This window comes from Xiphophorus maculatus, chromosome 16, assembly GCF_002775205.1.
Source record: "Xiphophorus maculatus strain JP 163 A chromosome 16, X_maculatus-5.0-male, whole genome shotgun sequence".
Lineage (NCBI taxonomy): Eukaryota > Metazoa > Chordata > Actinopteri > Cyprinodontiformes > Poeciliidae > Xiphophorus > Xiphophorus maculatus.
In genome coordinates this window covers 2,068,668-2,088,043 of record NC_036458.1, presented here as the reverse complement: position 1 = coordinate 2,088,043, position 19,376 = coordinate 2,068,668, and the positions used below count along the sequence as shown (strand labels likewise).

Sequence of the window (19,376 nt, the reverse complement as noted above, 5' to 3'; positions counted from 1 at the left end):
ACACCCTCTCAGATCCCATCTCCTCTATCAGGGCTCGGCGTCATCATTTGCCAGCGATGACAGCTGCCTCAGTTTAACCGCCGCAGATCAGCGTGTCACCGCCGCCGTGTTTCCTAATCATCCTCACGCAGAAAATCTCCGTCTTTGTTGGCGCTCGCTGATAGCGTCGGTGTTATCCCCCGACTCTCCCACCCGGCCAATATCGGAGATTGATTGCCTTTGTCTTGTTATCGGGGTCGTTTAGGTGAGATTGACACATGCTCACAGGATAAGGAGGCTCTAAAGGCCTCACACACTCTCGTTGTGTGTGTGTGAGGTACAGTACGATGGTGTGGTTTAAACATGCATGATGACCTGAATGAATTGTTGATGATGAATAATCAGCTGCATCACGTTGGAGGCTGCAAATAGGTCAAAACGACTTCTCTGTGCTTCACTTTGTTTTTGGTAGAAATGCAGAAAATCACTTTTCATTTTTCACTAAAAAACAGAGAAAATCCTTGAAATGTTGCTCCGCTCTGTAAATCCACCGCTGGAAGCCCAACCTCTCTTTTTCTCTTCACCAAACTGATGCGGAGAAGAAGAAATAAAGATCTCAGGCAGGCAAATGTTTGTTGCACACTGAATCTTCTTGGCCACTCTGCTTGGCGGTTGCTAGGCGGGGTGGCTTCATGCTCTGCACACTCGCCACACATCCTAAATAATTCACACTCTACTTGAGAATTCTCCAACGGACTCTCTGCCGCCATTAGACACTCTCAGGCTGCCAGTTTTTCTGTTCTTATTTCAAGGGGGGGCTCTGGGTTTTCTCTGACTCCCATCCTCAGTGTGGAGGAGAAGAAGAAGAAGAAAGAGGAAGAGGAGGAGGAGGAAGCAGCGGTGTGCTGGCGTGTTGAGCAGGGGAAGAAATGAAAAACGAGCAATATCTCGGGTCGATGGGAGTTCATGGACAATCCAATATATAAAAGCAGGTTTACATGCATAACGCTTCAACATTAAGATTTTTCACAGAGTTCAGCAGATTCGCCAGAACTCTCCCTCAACTAGTTTTCTTTTTTTTAATCTGAGATGCCTCTTTGACAATGTCTCCCTCATGCAAAATGCATGAGCGCTCGCCGATCGATACGGGCCCTTTAATCTCTCCACATAGACAGCTCACGCGCTCAGGCGTTGAACCCTCAGCCCTGGCAGCCGCCGCCGCAGCGCAGATCAGAGGGGTGGGGGGGCAAAGCCATCAGCCGCGGCCCCCAGGGGGTCTCTGGTCCCAAACAACGCCGTCCTCTGAACCGCCGGGCTCGATCCCGCGTCAAGCTGATCGCCAAACAGGTAGACGGCAGATCAGTCCAGCAGGCGATTCTTATCGCTTTAAGGTCGTAAACCTACAGCAGAGGAGGCAATCTCTTTTTCATTTCGGGTCGAGCCAAAACCGAGATGTTCTCAAGTGCCGGTTTCTCCCAAACGCATTAACAAACTGTCAAAAATGCTAACACACAGCTATATAACAATAAATACTTCATAAAATTATGAAGTCACTCCAGGTTTTTGTCATGTTTTTGCCATTAAAATCACAGATTTTATGGTGCTAATTTAGAAATATTTGCAAGGAATTTTGCAACATTTGTGACTTTTTGTTACACTGCAAAAAAACAAAATCTTACTAAGTATTTTTGTCTAGTTTCTTAATGCACTGGAAATAAGATAAAACTAACTCACAAGTAACTTCTCATCAATATAACAGATTATTTTGAGTCAATAATTCATTAATATTAATTTTTTAAAAAGTGCTATTTCCACTGGCAGATTATTTTTTCCAGGTTATAACAGAAATAATCTGCCAGTGGAACTTGTTCTTGCTGAAAAGTAACTTTGCGGGAATCTCATTTTGTGTGAATTTCTGCAAATAACTGAAGGGACAAATTGATGTAATTTGGTGTCTAGAATCGTGAGGGCCACTTTAAAAACTGGAGCGGGCCGGATTTGGCCCCCCAGCCTTGAGTTTGACACACGTGATGTGAAGGATCTGCAGCTGCTGCCATCCAGCCGACCGTTGGAGCGTTTAAGACTCTGAAACATCAAAACACCTCAGTGGACTGATCTGACAAAAACACTGAGTCCCCCTTTGTGCTTTATATCTCCACTGATGAGTCAGTCGCTTTTTACATCCGGCCCGCTGACCCAAATACTGAAACAGCACCAAATGTGGATTAAAAATAGTCCCCTATAAAAGCGCCTCTCCTCTGTGTTTGAACAGTGCTGCTTGTTAAAGCCCAAACAGTGAGCCGCCGTTTTAGGAAAAAACATGTTCGGTCCTTCTAGCGAGGCGTGTGGATTCTGTGAATCATGTTTATTGTACATATGAAAAGTCGTTTTGTATTTTAGCTGGGGTTATTTTAGCGCTTCTTCATTCAGGAACAGCGACCGTTGAACCGATACGATGATCCCATAAAGAGCTGCAGAAATATATCTGCAACATCACAGAGACCGTGGATGCAGCTTTTGAATGCGATGCATTCATGATCACAGATGTACAGAATGACACCAGCTGGATGGATCCTTAAAGCTGAAGCTAAGAGAAAATTATGAGAACATTGTGATGTGGGGAAAAAGAGAAAAGTGAGGAAAACCTTGATGATTCTCCACTGACGTCATCTCAGGGTTCAGGTTTATGGTCGTTCAGTCACTGGTAGAGGCCACGCCCACCAGCTGAGAAAATGTTAGATTTACATTTTTACACTGAAAAAACAGAAAATATTAGCAAGTATTTTTTGTCTAAAAACATTGACTAAAAACAAGCTCCTATGTCTTGCTTAAATGTTACTTCTAAGTTAGTTTTGTCTTATTTCAATTGTACTAAGTTAATTTCTTTATAAACTAGAAGAAAAAATATATTATAATATTATAATGGCTCAAGCACCAAATATACTGCAACGTGTAACTAACCGCTGAAACTTAGAAATACTTCTATCTTTATGTTTCTGTGCAAACTTTTGACATTTTTATGGAAATTTGTTTCTCTTAATATTTTTCCTAAACCCGTCTCAGTGCTGGCCTAACTTAGGTTGAACTAAACTGTTGAATTTTCTTGTTGGTTATAATCAGACGGCTTTATGTCACGCAGCCCCAGGTTCCGGTATAAAACCATCAAACTCAGATAGACGCCCCCTGGTGGTGACATGACATGTTTCACCTTCAATGGTAACGTGAATATTTGACAGAACAATGATTTTGTTTTGCATTTGCACATTCAGAGCTCATTTTTTGTTGAATAGACTTTGAACTATCTCAGTTTGTCGCATCAAACTTCAACTGTGGGCTGAAAGCTGAAGAAGACACTTTAGCCCAGCACTTCTTTAGCCGTGGTCGGAATCATCTTTTGAATTTTCATGGCAACCTTAGCGCCATCGCCACCTGCTGGCACAGCGTGGGTACAGCAGCTTTTCTGAGCAGAATCCCAAAAACATTGATGTTTTGTTGTTTTTTGTCACAGAATGAGGAATAAAGTCTGGGCAAAAATATTCCGATTCGTGTAGCTGGAGCCAAAAACAGATGAAAGTTGAAAACAGCAGCGTTATGTAGTGTAAAATGAGCAGCTTGTTAATAGGAGGAAATGAAACAACAATCAGAGTTTCTTCCTCCAAAGCTCTGAGTGTAAACTAGAATGCTGTGATTACATTTGGATTAACTTTTCTGCTGATGCATTCATATCTAGTTGGAGCTCCTCCAGGAGGAGCTAATTTGCAGCTGCACTTAACTACAGCTTGCTAATGAATAAACTGGCTTTTCCATTCAATCCCTCCCACCTTCCCTCTTAACATTTTACAAGTTTTATTGCAGTGGCATTTAAAAATGGATGAGGAGAATGGATTGCATTGTTATGTTTTGTATCTTAATAAAAAAAGGGACAATCTGTTCTGGTTAGTGGAGTTAACTGGAGCGTTTATTCCGGTGTTTTAAAAGCGTGCAGAGGTGTAGAAAGTTGAATATTTCCACCACGCTGGAGAAGAACGTTTCAATGGAGCAAACCCGGCTGGTAGGCGGCTGGAGTTCACTTGGATTTGGGTTAAATCGACGTTTTGTTTGATGAGTTTCAGATCCAGATTAGTTATGTGGGATTTTACATACAAAAGAAGATTGCAGTGGCTCCTTTTTATCAACACTTTTGTTTACTCGGGATGCGCCAAATGCAGGATTTAGTGTCACATTTGTCTGAGTGTCTGGCGCCTTCTCTGAGCTGCTCTTATTATCAGCCATTTTGAAGCCGTTACTCATTTTTGCCAGTCGTTTACTTGTTTCTGAGGCTTTGTCATTTCTGTGCCGCGTGTTGCTTTGATCACGTTTGGTACAAGCGGCTTCAGGAAACAAAAGCAGCAGTGATGAAGGTTTCTTTAGATCTGCGCTGTTTGTAAATATTAAATTAGAAAGGAGGCGTTATTATATTAAAAAAGACGTTTCTGAAGCAGGAAAGTGGGAAAAATCTGCATGTTTTTGCATTTTCCGGGTCATGCAAAGGCCTGAATGAGCCTGGATGAAACAGAGGGCTATCAGTTAAGTGGAGTATACGAAGGCCCACCTCCGGATAAAGCGTGGCGGTTTAGAAATGATCCAATATGGCTGATGCATCAGCTCAGCCTCCCCATTGTCTCCCCCCTCTCTCCCTCGTTCTTCCTCTCCCCATAATGCAGTGCAGCTTTTGTTCACTCATTCTTTTAACCGTTTCTTTGGCTGCGAGTTGTCACGGCGGGACAAATTAAGGAAGCGGTAATAGGGTTATGTCAAGTAGACGGAGGTGCCGGCTCTGTGTGGATGCCTCCCTCCTTCTGTCTCTGTGAAAGGTTACCGCGCTCGCCAGGGTTTAGTCTCCCCCGCTGTAATGAGAAAGGCAAAAGACAAGCCTCTATCAGTCCTGCAACACCTACTGACAGATAGCATTTGGAGAGTGGAGAAAAAGAAGCATTAGGGAAAGAGCGAGAGAGCGTCACAGGAAGTAATACGGAAGCATGAGCATGACTGATCACGGCGGACATGCTTGACCAGGAAAAACAATCCTTCTCGCCGAGGGAGCGGCGCCGTAACATTTACCTATATGACACCTTCACGTCTGTATATGTATGTTTGTAATTTTCTCTCTCCTGGATCTGCACCTTGCAGAGTTTGACACTTTAACATCTTCCGCTGAACTATTGATATTATAGCTTCGACGGGGCAGCATAAAAACCAGACATCTTTTAAAATATTGAGCAGGAATCGCAACATTATGGTTCCCGATAATATTACATTCATGACTCCCACTCAGAGATATTACGCTCACATTTCTTCCACGTCCTTTGGGCAGATTTTCTGAAACCCTTTCTCTTCCAGCCGCCGTCGTTCCAGAGAGATGATGTCCGAGGAAAATCTCCCCGTAGGCATGATGGCGGGGAAGCCGGCCGGGATGCACGCGGATGGCAGGGTCAACGTTATGTATGTTGCGAGTGATGTGGTCAGAGGGCAGGGCTGGATGTTAGGTAACACCAGCAGATGCTGCAGGCGCTTCAATCTACAACTGAGAGTTTTATATCACCACAAAAAACCCATTTAGAGCCGGAGACGCACCAACAGAGATACAAACACTGAGAGAAACACACTTGGAGTGAGGCAGAGGCAAACACCCACTCAGACGTTATATTTAGAGCGTCTATTTAAGTTCCCAAAACACAAGAGGAGCTTACCAAACTCGACAAAAACACACATGGTTAAAAAGTGCTACATAACACACTCAGCAGTCCCTGTATGAGAAGGCGTTTTGGTAGAAATGCCGTTTGAGAGGTGATTCAGAGGACAGCGTTTATTTAACCACAGAGATATCGACTGGAAGAAACTTAGAGCAACGACCTCAACAGTAATATCAACGTTGAATCTCTATGTAACAGATTTAGATACAGATAGTTGGTCAACATTCAGACAAAGCTTCTTTACTGCAATCAGTTCAAAGACCACAATCTAAATCTGTATCCATGTGTAGAAAACAGTCAGCATTTAATTAGGAATGCACCGATTCACTTTTTTCACTTCCGGCACTGATTCAGATATCTGAGGTTCAGTATCGGCAGATATCGATCTGATTCAGAAAAACACTTCTGAATTAATTTAAAACATTTATGTTTTTATACACAGACATAAATGTAATGAATTACAAACTTATTTGCACCCATACAGCACATTGATAAATACCAATAGCTTCACCAACATGATTTCTCACGTTCACCAAACATGTTAAATCAACTTTAATTTGTTCAGCCAGTGCAATTAGGAGTGCAGCAGCAAATATAAAAGAAATAATAAAGAAACTGACCAAAATAATTGGTTAACTACCTTGGTCAAACATATAAAAAATGTAATAATAATAAAATAAAAATAATAAAGCATGATGTCAGTCAAAGTACAAAGCACTGAATTCAACAAAGTCAACAATACCAGATCTGGATTTTTTTTAAATATCACGACTGAGACAGATTTTTAAATTGGGTCGGTTGAGTTTTATTAACGCTTTCTGGAAGATGTGACTTTTCACCAGAACTACAGCAGATAACCAGTATTCATAGGAGGTTTGACCACAGCTCCTCTAAAAACATTGATGCCCGCCTAGTTTAATTGTTCAAACAGCAAATTTTCCATCTTTACATAACAGTGAAAAACAACCAATAGCGCATCAAGACGCATTGTACTGAAGTATTTTAGCTTCCCAAGCTGCATTTTCAATATTTTAATGATATTTTTCATTTCCAGATAATCAAACTGTTGTCTTTAGCCTGTGATCTGTAATCTTATTTGTGTCAAATTTAACAAAACATAGAATTTATATGGATAAGTTCAGACAGTATATAAATATTCACACACAAATAGAGCTGTGAATGTCATTTCACTGCAACATTATTGTTTTTTATCGATATATTTGCCTCAGAAGCTCCTTCTCCTGCTGCAACCTTGTTTGATCGGTTCGGTCCTGTGCATGAACCGCAAACTTGTGTAAACTCTGACACAAGTTTGCCAGCGATTGTATGTTTTTCTTCCCTTAAAGCTTGTAAAGGTGAGCTTACAAACTTCAGCGCAAATGCAAGGAATTTTCAGTTCCAGGGCATAAACTGAAATCTGTGAGCTTACAGAAGTGAATATTAATGCACAAGTTGGCAGAACTACAGTCGGGGATGTATGGGAATGTAAAAGGTCACAGAGTTGGATCCAGGTTATAAAATAAAATACATTTATTTTTGCTCAGTTAAGAGTTGAAATGTGGATTTTAATATATTTATATACCTTGGTTTAAACTTTGTCAACTTTTTCTTCTTTAGTTTGATCCTTTTTCAACAAACTAATTAGTAACTATTGTGTAAAATGTAAAAATTACTGTCAGAATATTTCACATCTAAAAGTAGATATGAATTTTAGTTATTTATCATGATTTAACTACAAATATGCTCTTTGCTATGTGTTTTTAAAAGTTTTTAAAGGGACAGTATTATGTAAAATTAACTTTTTTGAACTTTACATCATTCTGTTCCCTCATCAGAACATACCTATGGTGTTGATTTGATTCTTTCATGCATGATTGAGAAACACTTTAATCTCCATGGCAACCACTCAGCTGTGCAAAACACCTGGGTGGACCTAGCCCCACCTTTGAGGCATAACTCCTCCCCCACTTAGCTCCTTCAGACTAGCCAGGAGCAATTAGCAAACACCTGGTGGAACTGCTCCTCAGCTGAGCTCATTATAGGAGCTGCTGCTCAGAGCAACACTGGTAAAGATGTTGCTAAAGGGTTAATAGAGGAGTAAGTTTCAGAAAGAGTAGCCGTTTTTAAAGAAACAGAGTCCAAATTTCAAGGTGTTAAATTACAAAGTCAAATTTATTTTAATATGTACAGCATTTTTATAACAACTGAAGTTATCATAGTTACTTGATTGTGCTGTAAAATGGCACTATGTGTCCGGAAAACACATAATACTGCCCCTTTAAAGGTTTCAGGGTGAAATATTGATACGTAAAACCCCGATATGTCTTAAAACTCCAGCAGAAACACATTCACCACGCTCAGTGGAGGCATGTTACACACTGCTGCTTGTAGATCCACAGACACACTCGCGTGTTCACACGTTCCCCGACACCTCCCGGCCCGGCTGTGGTTTGTTACGCTCCCTCCTAATATGATATGTGTGTGCAGGAGGCCTCTGTGGCCCAGTGCGTCTGACAGTATTGATGTACCATTTCTCACCTGCCGCTGCTAAATATGAGAGCATGGTAGATGCAGCATGAACCCCTGACCCCTCTGGGAGACACACCGGCATTCACAGTTGTGGGAAATAGGTCTCTGGTTCCCTAAATGCCTGTTTAGAGTAATGGTCAAAGGTATGCCTGCTGGAAGGGAACATTACTGGGCATGACCAATCTGCTCCCAAATGGAATACACTTTATGTCACTGCACCAATCTATGTAATTGACTTGGCGTTGGGCTGAAGCCATTATGGTTGAGGGTACTTTTTTTTTTTACAGAACGTCAATGAAAAGTGAAATGCATGAGGATGGTATATTCTGAGAATGATTGCTTTGGACAGATCTGAATTGTGGGACATTTTGTCCATAAAGAACACCTGATATGTTAAATGTGCTTGTCAGGCAGCACATCCTGTCTGCCGTCTCGGTCCCTGGGATCCAAAGGACTGCTGGTTTGCACAGCATCCCGGGAGCATTCAATCTATCCACCGAATCGGGGACTGATTTAGGGCCGAGACAACAGGTGAATGCAATTAACTAGGTGGCAGAAGAAGGAAGCAGCAGCTCTCAGGACCCTGAGGATTGGATTGGAGAACAGTGGTCTGACTTATTGATTGGTACTAAACTTAGCAATGGCATGATTACAGTGCTGCCTGGATACTGTGTGTCTGAAAGTGAAAAAATGTAGTTTATTTGGTTGGTTTCGGTTCTGGATGCACATACTTAGGCTGACTTTAACACTACATTCGGTAACTTTTGTATTTAAATTTTTTTTGTATGTTTGTCAAATTGTCACTATGACCTGACAGTAAAATGTGAGACAGGTGATCTACTCCTCTGGTTCCTCCCAGTGGTCCTACTGACCAATCACCAACCAATCAGGGTCCGGAGGAGGGACTTAGCACTGTCTATCATGCTCATGTATACTGTCGTTGAAGCTCAGGATTGCTGGTGTGCAGCAGCTGTGCTAATAGCTGAAAAACAACCCAACATTACAGGAAAACTGCAAATTCCTTGGGATCTCGGCAAACAAAGAATAGATCAGAAAAAACAACATATTTTGAAGTTTATGGAAATAACCACCTTGTAATTTTTTATATGTTTGGAATGACATGGTACAAGGCCATTTAATAACAAAAATACCACACACTGTATTTTGTTTTAGAGCAGAAATAACAAATTATTTAATATCATAATCACAAATCATTAGTGTGTGGATGTGTTTATGAATGGATGAATGACTTACTGTAGTGTAAGATGTAGTGCAGAAAACTACATCAATCAAAATAAAATTTCCATCCAAGTGCATATTCTGTGGTATTTTTTCCAGTTGCACTTCGTTTAGAGTTTTCCACCTTCTGATTGCTTCAGTTGAAGAAATGTTCCCTGATTTCAAAACTTTAGACGTAATTCCAGTCAGTGTCCAGAGACATTTGATCAGCGCACAACCGGGTGTGCTGTTCAGATCAGTTGACTTTTTTTCTTTGATAGATTTGTCCTTAAAAATCCTAATGAGGAAAAAATGGCAAAATTCTGCAAATATTTTTAAAGTAACAACACAAAGTCAGTTATTTTGATTGCAAAAAGTCATTTAAGAGACTGGATTAGAAATCAAGCCTCAGATGAACGTATTATTATTGTTTGAGTTGGTCAAAACTAATGAAAACGACTGTATCCATCTCATTTTTTCTGTCAGTAAGTGGAGTTTGAGTGTTTAAAGATGCATTTCTGAGCCTGGAAACCCCCCAGAGACGATCATTTTAAAAACCAACAGAGTCACGAATGTGTGAGGATCCTTTTAAGTGCTGCTTTTTGTCTCTCGATTTTCCTGCGAGTAAACACGAGTAGCCGGACTAACCCATTAGCCTCTCCATGTACATCCAGGAGTCACACGCTTCCACGCACCACGTGACACCGCCCCCACAAGCTACTCTGAATTTTTCATCATTGATCTGATGTGATTTCCATGCCTGGCCGTCTCTCTGCCCTGTCAGCTCTCTCTCCATCACAGCCTCGGTTGGCCTGCGGGGCTAACGGGGCGTGAGCCGTCGCCCCCTGTTTGTTGTTCCCCCACCATGCTCCAACAGCACTCTTCCCTGTCTTCCGCCCACCACCTCGGGCGATCACACGCACCTTGGCTCGGACGCTTTGTAGCCACAAGCATGCTGGACCTTTGGATGAGAGGCTGGTAAAACGCTCAATGTATTGACACTGACTGTCCGGCGCTATAAAGCTCCATCATCCCTCCTCCTTTTTGTCTTGTCTGAGCAGCCGCAGCAGCAGCGGTGGTGTGTGTGTGTGTGTGAGTGTTTTAGGGGTAGCATAGAGGGTTGATATATGACTGCGTGGGAGGTACAGTCAGTTCCCTTCGGCTCCTTCTCTGCCGTCTCCAGTAGAGGCTTTGGAAACGTCCTAATATCAGGCCAGAAGTCGGTGAGCGATGGCCGCAGCCAACCTGCTGATCTTAGCAGCGGCTGCATTAGTTCGCCATAAAGAAGCCGTGATTGCGAGACGCAGCGGGCGAAGACATATGAGGATGAATGACACCATATAAAAGGCAAACTCTGTTGCAGGATGCATTAGAGAGGCTGAGCTCCAAACAGCCTCACATCCAGCTGAAGCTCTTCCTGTTCCAAATTTCAATCCATGCATTAGAAGTTGACGGCTTCAGGGGGAGAAAAAAGATACTTCACTCTGTCGGTTATTGGCATCTGAAGATAGGTGGGAGATGAATGTGGCTCGTTTGGTGCAAAGACTGAGGAAGAGCGCTCACGTTCTCGTGCTTCACATGTGTGACTGTGTGCTGGTTCTCCGTTGTGTTTGTGTGGATGAAAGCTGCAGCCCCCCCTGTGGACTGCTTCCTAATTACTCAGATCTGCGCTCAAAGTGAAGAAATAATGAACGAGGGCTTTAATTATGCCTCCAGACAAAGGATCCCCGATGCCTCCACCACTCCACTGGCATGCTGAGATGGGTGAGGGCAGGTTAAACAGGAGCCCCCCTCCTCTGGGCGTGCAGAGCCGGACAGCCTTGAACGCAGACGTCGGAGGGCAGGGCTTTAAAAAAGGAAAAGATGAGCAACATAGGTTTGTTATCTCTAACAGATATGACACAACCTTTAATTAGCGGGGATCCCTGAAGCTCTGGGCCTGAGATATAATCAGCGGACCTTTAGCGAGAGCGCAACCCTTGGCTGCCTGGGTACCCCGAGGGCAGGCGCCCCCTCCTGCAGCGGGGCCGCCTGGCACTCCGGAGATGCCAGATAATGAGGAAGCCTGTCAGAGGGGCACTTCAAGGGTGCCCCTCCAAAGGCCTCGCCGCTTCGGAACAAAATCCACCATCAGCAGACACCGTGGCTTTGTTTCCTCCTCAGAGTGTCCTGCAAGGTGGAGGCTCCCTTTCATCCCCTGCAGTCTGTTCCCCAACCATGTGGGGGATTTCATTAAGAACCCACATATTTACATATAAGTGCAAGGCGGAGATGAGTGCACAATGTCCGGTCCGACTCTGACCTGCTTGTGCTGCTCAAACTCTGGTGCTCGTCCTGATGGGGGAGCTGTGTCCATGTTGAACCACAGAGTGTAGAGGTGGGAAGGAGCTGCTGCAGTCTGAAGATACTCAGCAGCCGGAGCTGCAGCTCCTGCACATTCAGGCAGGAATATGTGGATTTATTACTGCTACATATAGGATCAAACCAGCGGCTTAAAAAAATTCTGATAAATAAATAAAAGCAACACAGCAGGGGATCGGAGAGGATGTTCCTGCTTATGTAAAAGTTGGTGCTGAAGAATTTCCCAAACTATCAGAGACTAAAAGGGGACAACTTGTACAATTAGAAACTCAGACAAGATGCAATGCAAAAAAATAAATGTTACCAAGTATTTCTGCTTCCTAGAGGAAACGTCTCAGTACTCTTGAAATAAGACAAAACTAACATACAAGTAACTTTAAAGCAATAATTAGGAGCTTGTTTTAAGTCTGTAATTCCTTAATATTGATTAAAAAGTACTAAAACTACTGGCAGATTTTTTCACTTATAACATGGGAAAAAATTATTCTAGGAGGTGAAATAATCTGCTAGTGGAAATAGTATTTTTTTATAGAATAGAATATTTTATTTACACATACAAACAGTACAAAAATCATGACAGATTAAAAAACGCAGCTATGCAGGAGAAATAAAGACGACCCCAAAGTCTGATCAAGATCTGTTAAGTCAGAAAGAAAAAGTCAGAAGACAACACAAATTTATAAGAAGCAATCAAAATCACATACCATTCAAAATTAACATCATTCTTAAATGTTTTCTATTAATATTAATGAATTATTAGCCTAAAACAAGTTGTATATCTTGCTGAAGTTACTTGTTAATTACTTTTCTTATTTCCACTAGAAACCAGACCAAAAATATTTGGTAATATTTTGTGTTTTTGCAGTGTAGTTTAACTCTCATACCGATTTTCTTTCCTTTTAATGATAAAGCTGCAGACATGTTGAGAAATGATCCAGTGATCAAGTGTTTTATCAACCCTAAGGTCCAGGACAGATATGTAGAGTTAAGAGAAGTTTTATTCCAGAACTGAATCGGGTCTGTTGGGTTTTTCTTAACAAGTCAAAATCTATAGCAACAGAAGCTGTTGTGGGTGTGGCCCGGCTTTGAAAACTCTTTGATTCTCTGGTTTAAACATAAACGTCTTATGCAGTCTTGTGTTTTCAAAGAGTTTGCCAAGCTTGTGCTTGTTCATACATAGTGGAAGAAGAAAGATCTTAAGAGGAGAGCTGGATTCTTCCAGAGCAATTTGCAGCCGAGGATATCTGGGATCGAACCGGTTGTCATGAGCTGGAGGAACGATTTCTCTTCCCGCAAAAGTAGAGAAAGTTAAAAACTGCAGAAGTTTTTGGGTTTTCTCAGTGCATTACATTCGACTATTATTAAAAAGTTGATTTGTGTTATTAATTAATGCCTTGCACAACAGAACTGAGGTGTTTTCCAGCTGACAAGGCTTTTGCAGAGAAAGTTGCTGTTCAGTGGAAAATTAAGTGGAAGAAAAAAACAAAAACTCCCAGCTGCTTGTGTGACATTTACACAGTCTGTGATGATTTCAGGTGAATATAAAAAAAATCATATTTTACTTTATTTCTGCTGTAGAATGAAGAATAATATCATAAGATATTGTTAATAACAGTAATAAATGATATCATATAATAGTAAATTAACACTCTTTTTTAGTTGATTTTTATTGTTTTCATCTCCAAGGTGTGATAGTGGGAAAGTGTTAAAACTTTCCTTGACAATGTTTCAATTTTACTGTGGAAAAAGTGTAGAAACCTTCCTATTAAAGCTACCTGGACATGCTGAACACCTCAGCCGTTCCACGCCGCATTGATGCAGTAATTCATGCCAAAGGAGCCCCAACCAAATACTGAGTGTAGATACTGACACACAGTTCAGGAGGGCCATGTTCCTGTTTTGCTCAAATTCCAGTCATAAACTAGGATAATCAAAATTAACCAAAAGTCTGAGTGAAACAAATTTTCACAACGTATAAGTTTGATTGTCTTGAATTGAATTACTGAAATTAATTCCTCTTTTGATGACATTCTAATTTATTGAGCTGCACCTTCTTCCCTTGGAAGCAGAACCATCAAATATAAAGCTTTATGAGCGGAAGGTGCCACAGAGCATTACGGTTGGATCTGGAAGATTTCCTTTTGGTTCTAATAAAGTTGTATAAGAAATATCTTTTAGCAGCTGAAGCAGAACCGAACCACCAACCGAACAGATAAAACTGTGCAGAAGCAGCTGAAGGATGTTGCATACTTGGTCAAAGGAAATAAACAGTCGTCCTTCTGATGATGAGTGAGTGTGCTGGTATTGATCAGCGGTCATACGATGAACAGGGAACCGGAATGTGCCGCCGATCGTTTGGGCCCCATTAGTCGCCGCTTGTATTGCCTGTGATTATTGCTGACGGCGCTTCCAGGCCATGTGATGGCTTTTTACTGCTGGAACTGCTGTTTTTGATTTCTTCCGTCATTTATTTATTTATTTTTTTGAAGATGCACAGCACCGGATCTTGTCTCTCTAAAGCTGCGGCTTGTATACAGAGACGTTGGCGGATGTTTTTCAGAGGAGATTAAACCCAGATTTAAAAGCTTGTAACATGCACACCTGCTCAGATGCAATCCTGCCTCCAGGGTGTGTGTGTGTGTGTGTGTGTGTGTGGGTGTGTGTGCGTGTGTGTGTGTGTGTGTGTTTGTGTGTGTGTGTGTGTGTGTGAGGGAGAATCCTGTTCTGCAGTTCAGAAGATGCATGCTGCAGCCGCGGTGACAGTGATGATGATGGTGGTAATAATGATTATGCTGATTATTACCAGAAATGTGGTGACTGCACAAAGGACGCTGGCGAAAGTGATGCCGACAAAGATCACTCTTCTTCTTCTCTTTGTGATCAACCGTGAGCTGCTTGCGGTTGTTGTTGATCTTTCTTTAATTGGCAGAGCTGCAGCGTGGGGAGTTAACTGAGGATATCTCTGCTGCGTTTGAGGGCTTTGATTTCACATGACAAAAAGAAAAAGGCACCGTTGAGAACATTCCAGCAACTCCCTTTGAAGGGAGTGATCTGGCAGTGCTCATTTGAATTATTAACTGGGTGAGACAGACAGACGTGGTGGAAAAAAGGGAGCAAATGAGCGAGAGACAGAAAAACACACAGACAGGGAGATGGATTCCCATCTTCAGCAGGCAGGGCGCTCAGCCTAAACCAGATCAGATATCTGTGACGACTGATCTTCTGCATCAAACACTCAGGCCAATTATTCCCAACCAGAATGTATACTTGCAAGATAGCTGCCGGTGAGCTGGGCTTTTATTTGAATTAATAATTTCTTATTATCGGCTTCGTTTTTGAGCAACTACAGGCCAGTCATCCCTCTGCTGCCTGCTTATTCAATCTGCAGAGGGAGTGTCCCAGGGAAAGTCAATTCTCCGATGAGAAACACCCCGTTATTACCGCCGCGCCGCAGAAAGTCCAGGTAACGACTAAAAAACGACAGACTGGAGATGAAACAAGATGTTACAACAACGGCGTCTCACCAAAAACGATCCTGACAGATGTTCGCTTCAGCAGCCAGAGCACACATGCATGTTTAAGTCAGGCCGTTCTGTCGTATGAAGATAGCATCCCTGTTTTAATCCTGCCTACACAGCTCAGATTGTTGTGCTGCTGAAACCCTGAAAAGGCCTGGAATCCTTGTTTCTTGGCTCGTCTGCAGTAAAGCCCTCCTGCTGTTCTGGGATCTCAAGATGGAGCCTTGCATGTCGTCCACAGGGACAGATTTGTGATTTTGGCCTTGATGAATTAAACATGTCTCGACTGTATTAACAAGACTTACAGGCTCAGTGGTGGCGACACCTTGCTGTACCCCGCTGGTGACCCGTGTTCCTCCAGACTCTGCTGAGACATCGTGGTTATGAAACCGGCTTGGATCGCTTTCAAGAAAGCCTCGTCTACGAACAGATGACGTAGCGAAGCCGTCTTCTGCGTTCCCTTTGTCTGCCGCTTTTAACGCCGTATCAAACAGAATTAATCAGAGAAAGGAAGCTCCAAGTCGCTTTTGGGCTCTTGGCGCTTACAGCTCAGTGGCTGCAGAGTGATGTCAGGACTAGGCCTAATAACCCGCCGTTGTTGTTTTAATGCATCTTTTCCTGCCATGCATGCATGTCCTTGAGTGCATAGGGCGAGGAGTGGCCACTGAGTGTGGACGTGGCAATTAAAAGTGTCCCACACGCTGCTAATGCCCCGGATCAGCTGTTCTAATGTTTGATGTATGAATCCACCAGGGACTTCATCAGCACCCCGACTCCCCCTGTCTTCATGTTACCACCACCTCCTTCATACTCCCACCCTAACCTACCCAACCCCTAGTCGTCTCTCCAACCCCTCCTCCTCCTCGGCGTGCACAGAACCTCCCCTTCTGTGTCTGAATGCTTATGTTGGCTTTTATCGCACACAAAGTAAACAGAGTCGCGGCAGCAGGGATAGTGAGAGAGAGCAGCAGCGATAAAGGTGGAACATGCACATTGTCTGCGCGCCGCTCGCCTCCATGCCGCATCTTCAGTAGAGACACAGAAGCCAGAGAGAAAGGAGAAATTTAAAAGGCGAGAGGAAGGCAGAGGGAAGGAAGTGATCCGAGGAGAGAGAGAGCAAGAGAGAGAGTGGGAGAGCCAGAGGAAAGAAAGAGCGAAGAGCGAAAGGATCTCCCTGCTAAATGCGCAAAGTGTCCCGTCACCCCACGCTGAGCTCCATGGCCAACTCGGGCTGCCTGCTGCTCTCCGGCTCCGGGATGCTGCCTCACTCGCTCCAGTGTCCCCCCGCGTTCCTCTACCTGCCCGAGGTAAGACTGAATGACGCTCGCCTCGCCGCCGTCTTCCTCCCTCCTCCTCCTCCTCTTCCCCTCCATCCGTTCGCTTTCATTCCTCCGTGCGCTCCTCGGCAGCACGTGATAGCATCGCTCTCGCTTTGTGTTGTGTTACTCCCCCCTCCCCCGCTGCCCCTCCTCCTTCCTCCCATCTAACCCTTGACCCTCACCCCGGCTTTGTGAACGGAAGAAGAGGGAACGGGTGGAGAGCGTTTAGCTCTCCTCTTCCTCTCCTGGCTGCTCTGGTTTTTGGAGTGAAATTAAAACGGTCAATTACTGTGACGTGGAGTCACGCAGTGTTTGTGTACATCCCTCGTTTCATGACTCATTGTGCTGGAAAACGCTGCTGCGAAACATTTCTTCCTCATCCTGACTTTTATCCGCAAATGGCTTCCAACTTTTTATAAAGTATACTTCTTTTAATTTAGCATTTTAATCTGAAATTTGTGGCCTGCAGGATGGCGATCACATGAATAATTATGCCTATCTCTGCAAATGAACATTGATTTTTTCTTCTTTTTTGTTCTCCTTCTTTTGGAAATTGATTCTGCCACTGATCCCCCTCGTTTTGTGAAACCCTAAGGCTGCAATTTTTAAAAAAAAAATCAACAAGGTGACTCCTCGGGGCCCGAGTGCCTGTCTGTCTGCTGAATTATTCACATGTTTTAATTCGGCAAGTTGGGGGATGATGGGTGGGCGGCTGGATGGGGGTCGGGCGTCCAATTCCAGTTTTACTGCCGGCCGCATGTGCCGCAGTAAACAGAGTGTTGCCGCGGTGATTGAGGGAGGGAAATAACGATGGAGCTGCTCCCGATTGAACTCCTGCTTCCCTCATTTCCGACCATCCCCCCCCCTCAGCATCATGGTAATGGCCTCGCTGCCCTCCCTCCCATCTGTCCAGAGCCACGCGCCCCGCCGGCCAGGCGGAGAAGTGGGGGGGACCAGGTGCCACCAACTGTACTGCAGCCAAAACCATCTCAACAGTTTTGTAGTCCCTTAATGAAGCGACGCCTCTGAAGTCGTTAGTTGTCGTTTCTATCTGACTGAATCTGTCTGGAAATATTTCAGGATTCTCCCCACACTGCAGCTGTAGTTTCTCTTCTATGTTAGATATTTGTGTCAGAAGCTCGCTGAGCCTCTTCCTACCTGTAAAAACAGCAACAAAGTGAGTGAGTTTAGGAGGGTTTACCTTCCACTACATCCCAAATCCTTAGGAAGCCTCCATAGTGCATGTGTGTGTGTGTGTGTGTGTGTGCGTGTGTGTGTGTGTGTGTGTGTGTGTGTGTGTGTGCGTGTGTGCGTGTGTGTGTGTGTGTGTGTGTGTGTTTATGTCCAGTCCTTTAAAAGACCAAGACAGCTGAAATTGAAACTTCCTGCGTGCTATTTTCATGAAACATCCCTTTCTGTTTCAGACCCTTTCATGTCTCAGCAGCTTTTGTTCTTTCGCCTCTCCTGGATCTTTTTTCTCCTTTCCGGTAAATCCTCGCCCTGCAGCGCTGAGAGGGGAAACAACCCTCTGAATCACACTGTGGCCGGCGTCCCGCCTCCTCCTCCTCCTCCATTCCTCTTCCTCCCGCATCACCCATCATGCTGCCTGTGCCCCCCACCCCCGCCCCTCGCCACGGTGCAGAACTGCAGCATCGGCTCATGTAAGATGACAGCCAGTGAACAGAAGGGGAATAGATTGAGGTGATAGCCTCTGCCTTGCAGTTTGTTTGCATTTCAAATAAGACACTGTATTAAGTTGGGCTCCGAACAGCTTTGCTTATTATGTGCGAACATGGCGCCGCGTGAAATCACACCAACGCAGGAGTTTATTGCATAAAAGATTAGCAAAGCATACCTCAGTTGTGTTTGGGTGTGTGTTCCTGGCCACTTTGCTTTAAATCACATGTGTCAAGCTCAAGGCCCGGGGGCCAAATCCGGCACGCCACTGCTTTTTATGGGCCAAATTACACCAATCAGTCCCTCCAGTTTTACATGACAACGTGAGCTCAAGAAAATAAATACGCAAAAACAACAGTGTGTTGCTCTAGAAAGTACTCTAGTAAAAGTACAAAAGTATTACTCAAGTACTGAGAACATCACTCATTTAGTATTTAAAAATTACATCAGATGGACCAAAATATAAAGTTATGTCGTAAATTTGGTAGTTTAAAGACTGAAATAAAAATAATTCATAATTACAAGATAAAAACAAACAAACAAACAAAACATTTTTCCAAATTTCTTTCAATATAAAATTGCAGCTGTGTCTGGTGATTTTTGACTAAAACAAGCTTGTTCTGCATTTAGTGACGTGGATTTCAAGAGGTGCTACTCTGAATCGAAAATTTCAAGAGTAGCACCTCCCACCTAAAAGTATTTTTTTTCAAAATGTTACTCAAGTAAATGTAACTCATTGTAACTAGTTACTACCAAACTCTGCATAATTGTGATTTTATTTCAAAATTTTAAAAAACTTAGGTTTGAAGTGATGCTAACTCCCATCTGCAGGTGGCAGTGTCTTCCTTTTACTACGCATTTCATGATCGATACAGCAAGTATCGATCCTGGAGAAAAAATCAATCATTAGAATTTCTCTCTTAGATCGCAACCCAACTTCCTCCATTATTATTATTATTATTATTATTATTATTATTATTATTATTATTATTATTATTATTATTATTATTATTATTATTATTATAGTCACAGTTCTGAGTAAC

At 43.1% G+C, this 19,376-nt stretch overlaps 1 protein-coding gene across 11 annotated transcripts in view; it reads left to right on the top strand.

The window, feature by feature from the left end:
• Positions 1-19,376, top strand: part of LOC102237105 (RNA binding fox-1 homolog 3) — a 538,118-nt gene that overhangs the window by 418,370 nt on the left and 100,372 nt on the right. Inside the window, exon 1 of one of the 11 annotated variants that reach the window (XM_023348370.1) lies at positions 16,214-16,644. The exons of the other annotated variants lie outside the window; for them this stretch is intronic. Coding sequence (XP_023204138.1) covers positions 16,519-16,644 — 126 coding nt within the window. The 5' untranslated portion in view covers positions 16,214-16,518. Of the gene's footprint in view, positions 1-16,213; positions 16,645-19,376 lie in introns of those variants that run through there. 11 annotated transcript variants of the gene reach the window in all.